General features: G+C 40.3%; 1 protein-coding gene across 11 annotated transcripts in view; it reads right to left on the reverse strand.

Annotated features, from left to right (window-relative positions):
• The window catches only part of LOC128699309 (TLC domain-containing protein 3A), a 623,909-nt gene that overhangs the window by 55,901 nt on the left and 555,370 nt on the right, over positions 1–12,638 (reverse strand). For all 11 annotated transcript variants that reach the window (XR_011393715.1, XR_011393721.1, XR_011393719.1 and 8 more), the window contains one exon: positions 9,434–9,574. Coding sequence is in view for 3 of the 11 variants with exons in the window: in XM_070098272.1 (XP_069954373.1) it covers positions 9,434–9,574 (141 nt within the window). In the remaining 8 variants the exon portion in view is untranslated. The remainder of the gene's footprint in view (positions 1–9,433; positions 9,575–12,638) is intronic.

Below are 12,638 nucleotides of genomic sequence, written 5' to 3' on the forward strand. Positions count from 1 at the left end.
CGGGACATGCCTGATGAATGTCACATTCAGGGTTTTAAATTGTTTCAAGTAGATAGAAGATTCGGTAAGAGGGGTGGGGTGGCACTCCATGTCTGAGATCATTTAAATTGTTGCATAAAAATGGGTATAAAGTCTGAAATAACACATACAGAGTCTGTCTGGATAGAATTTTCAGAGGGATATGCAAAATTGATTTTAGGCATGATATACCATTTCCCAAACTTAAATAGGGACCAAGGGAGACTACCTTGGCAGGAAATTGTTAGGGCCACAAGGCACGATAACGTAATAATTCTAGGGGACTAACTTTAATCAGATTGATTGGATTTTTTTGACTGGGAATTTAGAATCTAACAACTTTTTAGTAGTACAGTGGACCCTCGACCAACGATGGCATCGTATAACGTTAAATCCGACTAGCGATACATTTTAACGCAAAAATTTTGCCTCTACTAGCGCTAAAAAACTCGACCAATGCGATTCGTTCCGTTCGAGACGCGTCCGCGCCTCACTTGTCCCGTGGGTGCCAGTGTTTACAAGCCAGCCACCGCGGTCGCATCCAAACATGCAATCGGAACATTTCATATTATCACAGCGTTTTTAGTGATTGCACCTGCAAAATAAGTCACCATGGGCCCCAAGAAAGCTTCTAGTGCCAACCCTATGATAAAAAGGGTGAGAATTAGTATGGAAATTAAGAAAGATTTTGAACGGTTTGGGGCTAACCCTGAGACGCCTATGCCAGTTGTGGAATCCATTGTACCTACTTCAAAGATTAAGGAAATGTGTGCAAAGTGGGTTGAACTGCAAACCTTTATGGATGAAAATCACCCTAACACAGCTATTGCAAGCTGTGCTGGTGACTATTACAATGACAATGTTATGGCCCATTTTAGACAAATCTTAAAGGAACGGGAGGTATAGAGCTCTATGGACAGATACGTTGTGCGACAGAGGTCCAGTGACTCTCAAGCTGGTCCTAGTGGCATTAAAAGAGGAAGGGTAGTAACCCCGGAAAAGGACTTGACACCTCAAGTCCTAATAGAAGGGGATTCCCCTTCTAAACACCAACACCATCCACACTCTCCCCTCCTCCCATCCCATCAATCATCACCAGATCTTCAATAAAGGTAAGTGTCATGTAATTGTACATGTCTTCTTCAGTTTGTGTGTATTAAAATTAATATTTCATGTGGTAAAATTTTTTTTTTCAATACTAACGATAATTTCGATTAACGATGAACTCTCAGGAACGGATTAATATCGCTGGTCGAGGGTCCACTGTAGTTCAGGATTTTTTTTTGAAGCGGTTTGTGACAAAACCTACAAGGGGAAATAACCTGCTTGACTTGGTTCTAGAAAACAAGGAAACCCTTGCTAATAATTTGGAAATTACAGAGGAGCTTGGTGCAAGCAACCACAAATCAATTACCTTTAGCACTGAATTGAAGTATGATAATAGGAACAACTCAGTAATGGTCACAGATTTTCGCTTAGCAGATTACAATGGGCTTAGAGAACACTTATCTGTGGACTGGTCTAATGAAGACAGCTATCAATATGATAGATTTCTGAACACTATACAGTGGAACCTTGACTTACGAGTTTAATCCGTTCCAGGAGCTAGCTCGTGACTCAATTTACTCGTATATCAAATTAATTTTCCTCATTTAAATTAATTGAAAAGCCATTAATTTATTACTGCACTCTGGAGAGACGAGAAAAAATACTCGAGTATGACGCTATTATCAACTGTACGGCTTATTTATCACAATTCATCTAATATGACATAATAAACAATATAATTAGCACAGAAACATGATATATACTCTAGAATGAATAAAACAGACCATAATATGGTGGCTGCAGCAGAAGCATCCTCCATTTCTGTCCCAATTTTACTATAATATCTTCCCATGCTCTTACTGTAAGAGAAAATGGAGTATTTTTGATGCTAACTGCAGTAGATCACTAGGACCCATGGTTAGAAAAAAGAAATTTGGCCAAATGGCTGTAAAAAAAATGCAAACAAGCATGAGAGAACTGCCCCCACAGTTGATGGCACAGCTGGTAAGCTGTGCCATCAGCTGTGCCAACTAGCAGAAGCAATCTGAATTATTATTCTGTACGTATTATGCATTATTATTATTAATTTAGGGAACTGAAGCTCTATCGTTATAATAATAATAATAATATTATTATATTATTAGTAGTAGTAGTAGTATTTTATTTTATTAACACACTGGCAGATTCCCACCAAGGCAGGGTGGCCCGAAAAAGAAAAACTTTCACTATCATTCACTCCATCACTGTCTTGCCAGAAGGGTGCTTTACACTACAGTTTTTAAACTGCAACATTAACACCCCTCCTTCAGAGTGCAGGCACTGTACTTCCCATCTCCAGGACTCAAGTCCAGCCTGCCGGTTTCCCTGAATCCCTTCATAAATGTTACTTTGCTCACACTCCAACAGCACGTCAAGTATTAAAAACCACTTGTCTCCATTCACTCCTATCAAACATGCTAACGCATGCCTGCTGGAAGTCCAAGCCCCTCGCACACAAAACCTCCTTTACCCCCTCCCTCCAACCTTTCCTAGGCTGACCCCTACCCCGCTTTCCTTCCACTACAGACTGATACACTCTGAAGTCACTCTGTTTCGCTCCATTCTCTCTACACGTCCGAACCACCTCAACAACCCTTCCTCAGTCCTCTGGACAACAGTTTTGGCAATTCCGCACCTCCTCCTAACTTCCAAACTACGAATTCTCTGCATTATATTCACACCACAAATTGCCCTCAGACATGACATCTCCACTGCCTCCAGCCTTCTCCTCGCTGCAACATTCATCACCCATGCTTCACACCCATATAAGAGCATTCCCCTCTTTGCCTCCAAGGACAAAGTTCTTTGTCTCCACAGACTCCTAAGTGCACCGCTCACCCTTTTCCCCTCATCAATTCTATGATTCACCTCATCTTTCATAGACCCATCCGCTGACATGTCCACTCCCAAATATCTGAATACATTCACCTCCTCCATACTCTTTGTAGATGAATGGTTCAGAGAACCGACATGTTGATAAATTAGACACATGTGCAACTCTTGGGTGTCTTTATTGAGGAAACGTTTTGCAACACAGTGGCTTCATCAGTCCATACAAAGGAGAATCTTGAAGAACAGGAGGAGAATGAGGTAATCAGTCCCTCAACCTTGAGTCGATGTGGTCAAGATTGATGGACTGACCACATCGACTCAAGGTTGAGGGACTGATTACCTCATTCTCCTCCTGTTCTTCAAGATTCTCCTTTGTATGGACTGATGAAGCCACTGTGTGGCGAAACGTTTCCTCAATAAAGATACCCAAGAGTTGCACATGTGTCTAATTTATCCTCCATACTCTCTTCCTCCAGTCTGATATCCAATCTTTCATCACCTAATCTTTTTGTTATCCTCATAACCTTACTCTTTCCTGTATTCACTTTTAATTTACTTCTTTTACATACCCTACCACATTCATCCACCAACCTCTGCAACTTCTCTTCAGAATCCCCCAAGAGCACAGTGTCATCAGCAAAGAGCAACTGTGACAATTCCCACTTTATGTGTGATTCTTTATCTTTTAACTCCATGCCTCTTGCCAAGACCCTCGCATTTACTTCTCTTACAACCCCATCTATAAATATATTAAACAACCACTGTGACATCACACATCCTTGTCTAAGGCCTACTTTTACTGGGAAATAATCTCCCTCTTTCCTACATACTCTAACTTGAGCCTCACTATCCTCGTAAAAACTCTTCACTGCTTTCAGTAACCTACCTCCTATACCATACACCTGCAACATCTGCCACATTGCCCCCCTATCCACCCTATCGTACGCCTTTTCCAAATCCATAAATGCCACAAAAACCTCTTTAGCCTTATCTAAATACTGTTCACTTACATGTTTCACTGTAAACACCTGGTCCACACACCCCCTACCTTTCCTAAAGCCTCCTTGTTCATCTGCTATCCTATTCTCCGTCTTACTCTTAATTCTTTCAATAACAACTCTACCATACACTTTACCAGGTATATTCAACAGACTTATCCCCCTATAATTTTTGCACTCTCTTTTGTCCCCTTAGCCTTTATACAAAGGAACTATGCATGCTCTCTGCCAATCCCTAGGTACCTTACCCTCTTCTATACATTTATTATATAATAGCATTAACCACTCCAAAACTATATCCCCACCTGCTTTTAACATTTCTACCTTTATCCCATTAATCCCAGCTGCCTTACCCCCTTTCATTTTACCTACTCCCTCACGAACTTCCCCCACACTCACAACTGGCTCTTCCTCACTCCTACAAGATGTTATTCCTCCTTGCCCTATACATGAAATCACAGCTTCCCTATCTTCATCAACATTTAACAATTCCTCAAAATATTCCCTCCATCTTCCCAATACCTCTAACTCTCCATTTAATAACTCTCCTCTCCTATTTTAACTGACAAATCCATTTGTTCTCTAGGCTTCCTTAACTTGTTAATCTCACTCTAAAACTTTTTCTTATTTTCAACAAAATTTGTTGATAACATCTCACCCACTCTCTCATTTGCTCTCTTTTTACATTGCTTCACCACTCTCTTAACCTCTCTCTTTTTCTCCATATACTCTTGCCTCCTTGCATCACTTCTACTTTGTAAAAACTTCATAATCCTTGAATTTACACATTCATATTCTCTTTTCTCCTTCCATAACTGATCCTTCAACATTATTGCTACCCCTTCCTTTGCTCTAACTCTCTCAGATACTCCAGATATAATCCCATTTATTTCCCCCCACCGAAACTCCCCTGCCCCCTTCAGCTTTGTTTCGCTTAGGGCCAGGACATCCAACTTCTTTTCATTCATAACATCAGCAATCATTATTATATTATTATTATTGTTGTTGTTTCTATTATTAATTTAGGGAACTGAAGCTCTATCCTTATTATAATAATACAGTAGAAAGCCATTGAAGAATTGCTGCACAATTTTATGTAACACATCGTATAATTAATTTAACATGGTTCAGTTTGTGGGAAGGAAAAAAAAAAAATTCTATTTTGCTCAAGCAGCCGCCTTGTTGTGGAGCAGCTGGCTAGCCATCCCCTACCACTCCCCGACACCACCCCAGCATTCGTAATTCATAGGTGTCCAGTCTTTCTCTGCTGTGTTTGTCAATTATGGTATGATATTTTAATTACTATATCTTGTATCTGCCAAGCAATCATGACACCCAGTAGCCATACTAGTGTTGCTGAAAGTGGCATAAGAGGTATAAGCACTTAAGTCTTAGAATTAACAAAGATATTAGACAACAGAAACTTGTAGCCACAATTAAAGTGTTACTTTGTACACAGAAAAAGAGGTTAACATGAGTTTGTGTGATTGACTGATTGAATGACTTACTTGACTGACTTACTGAATGACTTGACTGACTTAGTGAATGACTTGACTGACTTACTGAATGACTTGACTGACTTACTGAGTGACTTGACTGACTTACTGAGTCACTTGACCGACTTACTGAGTCACTTGACCGACTTACTGAGTCACTTGACCGACTTACTGAGTCACTTGACCGACTTACTGAGTCACTTGACCGACTTACCGAGTCACTTGACCGACTTACCGAGTCACTTGACTGTAATATTATTATTATTATTATATTATTGCTGAGAAGAAAAAGAGAGTGATTTCCATGGAATTACAGCATGAAATCATAGATAAACAAGCGAGGTGTCAAGGTTTTGGGTTGAGGGGGAAGAGGGAGGGGGGAGCTGGCTCGTAACTCAGAGCAAAAAATCGACCCAGGGATGGCTCATATCTCAAAAAACTCGTAAGTTGGGACATTCGTAAGTCAAGGTTCCACTGTACATGCTGCGCAAAGAATGTTCATCCCATATAAAGAAATTAGATCCACAAAATCCAATGATTTTCCACAAAAACCCATTTTCAAATTTCAGAATTTCAGATAGAGGGATGGGGACTGTATTATTATAATCGTGGAGCTCTAAACCTGTAGGATTATACAGCACCTGTAAAGGATAGGGGATGGAAGGCATTCAGGCTCAATTCAGGGAACTGGAGGAGATTCAATTCCCTAGATCAAGAGCCCCTCACCAGCCTCAAGGAACCTCCCTTGAGGGGAATCAAGATAAAATAAAAGAAAACTCAGATGAGTGCTTATACATAAACATGTACAGTGGAACCTCGCCTAACGAACGTATCGCATAACGTTAAATCCGCCTAGCGAAACATTTTAATGCAAAAATTTTGCCTCGGCTAGCGCTAAAAAACTCGCTCAACGCGGTTCATTTGAGACGCGTCCACGTGAGGCCTGAGCCCGCCTCACTTGTTCTGTGGGTGCCAGTGTTTACAAGCCAGCCACCGCATTCGCTTCCAAGCATACAATCAGAACATTTCATATTATCACAGCCTTTTTAGTGATTGCACCTGCAAAATAAGTCACCATGGGCACCAAGAAAGCTTCTAGTGCCAACCTTACAGCAAAAAGAGTGAGAATTACTATGGATATGAAGAAAGAGATCATTGCTTAGTGGAGTGCATGTCTCTGAGCTGGCCAGGTTGTACACAAAACCCCAATCAACCATCGCTACTATTGTGGCCAAGAAAACGGCAATCAAGGAAGCTGTTCTTGTCAAAGGTGCAACTTTGTTTTCGAAACAGAGATCGCAAGTGATAGAAGATGTTGAGAGACTGTTATTGGTGTGGATAAACGAAAAACAGATAGCAGGAGATAGCATCTCTTAAGCGATCATATGTGAAAAGGCTAGGAAGTTGCATGACGATTTAATTAGAAAATGCCTGCAACTAATGATGTGAGTGAATTTAAGGCCAGCAAAGGTTAGTTTGAGAGATTTAAGAATCGTAGTGGCATACATAGTGTGATAAGGCATGGTGAGGCTGCCAGTTCGGACCACAAAGCAGCTGAAAAATATGTGCAGGAATTCAAGGAGTACATAGACAGTGAAGGGCTGAAACCTGAACAAGTGTTTAATTGTGACAAAACAGGCCTGTTTTGGAAGAAAATGCCAAACAGGACGTACATTACTCAGGAGGAAAAGGCACTCCCAGGACATAAGCCTATGAAAGACAGGCTTACTCTGTTGATGTGTGCCATTGCTAGTGGTGATTGCAAAGTGAAGCCTTTATTAGTGTATCACTCTGAAACTCCCAAAGTGTTCAGGAAAAACAATGTCCTCAAGGCTAATTTGTGTATGCTGTGGAGGGCAAACAGTAAGGCATGGGTCACTAGGGACTTTTTCTATGACTGGTTACACCATGCATTTGCCCCCACTGAAAAATTACCTAATTGAAAAGAAATTAGACCTTAAGTGCCTCCTGGTATTAGACAATGCTCCTGGTCATCCTTCAGACGTGGCAGAGCGACTTTCTGCGGAAATGAGCTTCATTAAGGTCAAGGTTTTGCCTCCTAATATCACTCCTCTCCTGCAGCCCATGGACCAACAAGTCATTTCCAACTTCAAGAAACTGTACACAAAAGCTATGTTTGAAAGGTGCTTTGTAGTGACCTCAGAAACTCAATTGACTCTAAGAGAGTTTTGGAGAGATCACTTTAGCATCCTCAATTGTGTAAACATTATAGGTAAGGCTTGGGAGGAAGTGACTAAGAGGACCTTGAACTCTGCTTGGAAGAAACTGTGGCCAGAATGTGTAGACAAAAGGGATTTTGAAGGGTTTGAGGCTAACCCTGGGAATCCTATGCCAGTTGAGGAATCCAATGTGGCATTGGGGAAGTCCTTGGGGTTGGAGGTTAGTGGGGAGGATGTGGAAGAGTTGGTGGAGGAGGACAATGAAGAACTAACCACTGATGAGCTGCTAGATCATCTTCAACAGCAAGAGGCCAGACCTGAGGAAACTGCTTCAGAGGAGGGGATAGAGAAATTGAGGAAGTTGCCTACTTCAAAGATTAAGAAAATATGTGCAATGTGGCTTAAAGTGCAAACCTTTTTTGATGAAAATCACCCTCACACAGCTATTGCAAGCTGTGCTGGTGACTATTACACTGACAATGTTGTGAAACACTATAGGAATGTCATAAAGGAACGAGAGGTACAGGCCTCTATGGACAGATATGTTGTGCGACAGAGGTCCAGTGACTCTCAAGCTGGTCCTAGTGGCATTAAAAGAAGAAGGGAAGTAACCCCAGAAAAGGACTTGCCACCTCAAGTCCTAATGGAAGGTGATTCCCCTTCTAAACACTAACACCAACACTCTCCCCTCCTCCCATCCCATCAATCATCACCAGATCTTCAATAAAGGTAAGTGTCATGTAACTGTGCATGTCTTCTTCAGTTTGTGTGTATTAAAATTAATATTTCATGTGGTAAAAAAATTTTTTTGTTCATACTTTGGGGTGTCAAGAACGGATTAATTTGATTTCCATTATTTCTTATGGGGAAAATTAGTTCGCCTAATGATAATTTCGCCTAACGCTGAGCTCTCAGGAACGGATTAATAGCGTTAGGCGAGGGTCCACTGTACATGCATGTGTAGTGTGACCTAAGTGTAAGTAGTAGTAACATGATGTACCTGAAATCTTGCATGTTTATGAGACAGGAAAAGACACCAGCAATCCTTCCATCATGTAAAACAAATACAGGCTTCCATTTAACACTCACTTGGCAGCACAGTAGTACCTCCCTGGGCAGCTGCTGTCTACCAACCTATTGCACAGTACTTAAATAATCTTAATATGAACTTTACACAATACTGTAAAAAAAAGTAATAATATACAGCACAATATATAAATATTTTTTTCATTTATATAGTATGACATTCATTGCAATATTTGAAAAAGAACACTTTTAACATAGTGGCCATCTCCCACTTTCACTATCACTCACTCCATCACTATCTTGCTAGAGGCACACTGATACTACAGTTGAAAACTGCAAATATCCCCAACCCCTCCTTCATGGTGCAGGCACCGTATGTCCCACAATTTACAGTATAAAAAATTCTTTCTCATACTTTCATATGCTGTACAGTAAGTCCTCACTTAATGTAGTTTCCTTCATCGTTTTGTTATAACGTTGATGAGAAAAAAAAAATTGAGTCCCAGCCAGGGCCACCATCTGTGTGGAGTTTACACATTCACTTTTGAACTGTGTGGTGGTAGGTGCTCCTTACAATTTTTGCTTTGCAAACATTTATTCCTTTATTTAACCCTGTTGCAATGAGTGCACCTCTGATGTTTATATTAATTAGCCTAAGGTAAAATTTCTTTCATTATACATCGTTTCACAATTTTCAAGAACCTATCGATGACATTACATGAGGACTTACTGTGCATCATAAAAATTCTGAAAATCACATTCTCACATTTTTTAAGCATCATCCTGCACATCTTACCTGATACATTGCAACAGTATCATACACAAAATAGCTGCCACCAATCCATGCATACCAAGGTGCTAAGAGGTTTGTAGCCCACATCACATCATGGCGACATGAAGCAACCACAATAATCCCACACACAGAAGATACTATAGCCTGTAGAGGGAATGATAAAACTATTAATGCTCTATTCGACGTAAATAAAAAGTACAGTACTTAAAACATAGTGAAACCTCAGTACAGTATAACAGACTAATGGGGAAATGGTGGGGTGTCCATTTAATTGAAAATCTTGGCAATGAACATGGTCTATTGCATGTAGAGCCTGCCAAGCATGTAAACTACTGTTAATTTACAAAATCTCAATGCCACGGACTTGATCCGTTGTACTGGAAGCCTTCCAGACACACAACACTGCTAACGGACAAAATGTCAGTATGGCACAGTTCATTGCAAATATTTTGTTTGTCATATCCGAAATGCATTACATAAAGATTTTACTGTACATGTGATACAATATGTTCTTATGGATGGTCCTGCAAGTTGATTCCACTGCTTTTTTGTCCTCTATGGGCTACATCCAAAGTGAAGCAGCCAGTGCTTTGTTAAATTTCTAAACTAGCAATGTTTTCATTTGAATTGCAATCACAATTTTGTCATACACATGACACTTATTTAAATACTGTACTGTACTACTATTGGCATCATGGCTAATAAGTATAAGATCTGTGGGAAGAGTATATAAAATTGAAAAAAAAAAGTTACTGAACATTCTTGCTCATGGTGACAAGGCCACCTCAGTAGGTAAACATTATATTACAGTGTACTGATGAATTATCACTGAGCTACATTAGGAACAATGAGAAAAGAATTAGAGAATGTGCAGTATTCAGTAGTCCAGCAGGTTCTACTGTTGTTGCAATTGTTCATGACATGAACCTAGTGAAGATGGAAAAATGTGTGGACTGAAAAAATGTAATAGAGAATAATGGTTTTGAAAGATATAAATGTATTTCTGTGTGAGGGCCTGGTAGTCAAATATAAAACTGCAACCAGCATACCCTCAAACTTCAGCTTGCTCCTCTAGGCCCCCAAATAAGTAATATATCTTACATTATTTCACTCAGTAAAAACTAATTTTCTCTTATTTCAATAACAGCTACAATTTATGCTAGCCTCACTTCTGCTATATGTACACAGTACTGTATTAGGAAAGGTACAGAGGAGCATATCCATCCCTGGTGGATGTAGGCAGATGTTATGAAACGTTACACCCACATTAAAATCAACCAGTCAGCATTCATATCTCATACTGTACTGTGTTAGTGAACACACTCCTCTGTCTGAAGTCCTTCGGCCATCTCTCAAACAACAGATGAGTAATTTTTTAAGTTCAGACAGAGCAAAGAGAGGGAAGACCTAAGAGTAATGTTCACCAGGAGGTACTGAAGTTGAGAACTCTATTATTCTTGAGTGTCAATACCAAGCAGTGGTTCAGAGGTGATAGGCTCAGCCTCCCAAGGATGTAGAGGAAAAACCACTTCCTGTACCCTGGCTGCCAGATCTGGGGCATGAGCTGATAGAGCTACGAGGAAAGAAGAAATGTGGAGGAATTAGCCCCTAACACGGGGGAAAGGGGAAGCTGTAAGACCCCTCACCCCCTCTCTATAGTACAAATGAGGATGACAATGCATACCAAACCTTATCAGGACATAGCTGGTGCACCTTTGCCTCCTTCCAACAAAGGTCATGACAACAAACTTATGCAAGGTATTTATCCAGAGGAAACTAAAAAATACAAGATACAATAGTTAATAAGTTTTTAGCCTAATGATACAACTGGTAGGAATAATTAAGTTAGACACCATCTAATCAAGAGGAACCTTTATCTGATATGGGTGCATGGTCAGTGTGGCATCAGTACAAGACACCCAAGTGTCAGCATATATTTCCCACCCCAGGTGTTAGAGTGCCCAAAACTAGGCTCAGTGCAGACAAGAGTGTACTGAATGAGGTTATGCAACATTAAAATGTTAATGTGTGTGGAAATATCCTTAATGGAGGTACGTATCTGTCAGCATTAACTGTAGTCTGTGGTTTCATTTAATCACAGAAGACAAATTCAGCAACAGCAGTAGTGATTTAGCTATGCTAAGCTAGTAATTAGCAGAGAATGGAGGTAGTGGTCATACTGTGTTAAGATTCATGCTCCGTGATCCTAGTGTACAATGCATCATTAGCAATTCTTTCTACTGTGGAACATTTATTAACCACTGATTTTACCAATAAATATTTATTAGTGAGTGTTTGTGAACAAGTGATGGTGACAAGTCAGGGGATGATTAACCAGGTCTGCAAGTGCACTGGATAATCTATAATATGTGCAGTAATCTACGAATGTAGAGAGAATATGCTAGTGTATGTGATAGAACTATCAAACATTAGTTCATTCAGGTCAGTGTTTAATATGCCTGAAACAACGAAAAGAAGGACAACACCACCCTGAATCTTCTCTGTGGAATGGACAACATATCTTCAGTCAAGCCACTGATATCAGGATCCAGATGACAAGGTAGTGTCATAGCTCAAAGTTACATAAACTAAGGCAAGTCTAAATTTCTTGTGTTCATTCCTAAAATAACACACTGCAGTTATCTGTTCACAACATGTTACAGAGTTATGGACAAACGCCTATGGAATTTTATAATACACGGATGATTCTGCCCAACCCAACCTTTCTTATGTGAGATACATCTATACAATAGTGGAACACTGTTAAACAGTTAGGTTATATTCCTAGCCCTTTACAAGTTTCACCCAATGTAGAGCTATGGGGACAACATTCAAAGATCAATGTCAGAGGAACGAGTCCAGGGTGCAGCTGCTGAAACCTTTAGACCGTCAACTCTTAAGATTAGTAGCTCGTTACCAAGTCCCAACATGAATTCTATTTCCCTGTATTCAAAAACTAGAGTACAGATGAGGGGTCACAGCATTCACTTTGTACTATACCATCTGAAAGGGCAGCTATGAGTGGTGTCCTTAGGTGGAAACTCTAAAACTCGACCTTCCAATGATGTAAATCTTAGGAGAGTTGGGAGATGGCAGCTTGGGAAATGACACTACTGAGGATGCAGAAGAAAAGGTGCATTCACAGAAACGAGGAGTCAGACCCAAGAGAAAGCAGTGTGTCCCCAACCAGAGCAAGAGGCACCACAGG

This window comes from Cherax quadricarinatus, chromosome 61, assembly GCF_038502225.1.
Source record: "Cherax quadricarinatus isolate ZL_2023a chromosome 61, ASM3850222v1, whole genome shotgun sequence".
NCBI classification, from domain to species: Eukaryota; Metazoa; Arthropoda; class Malacostraca; order Decapoda; family Parastacidae; genus Cherax; species Cherax quadricarinatus.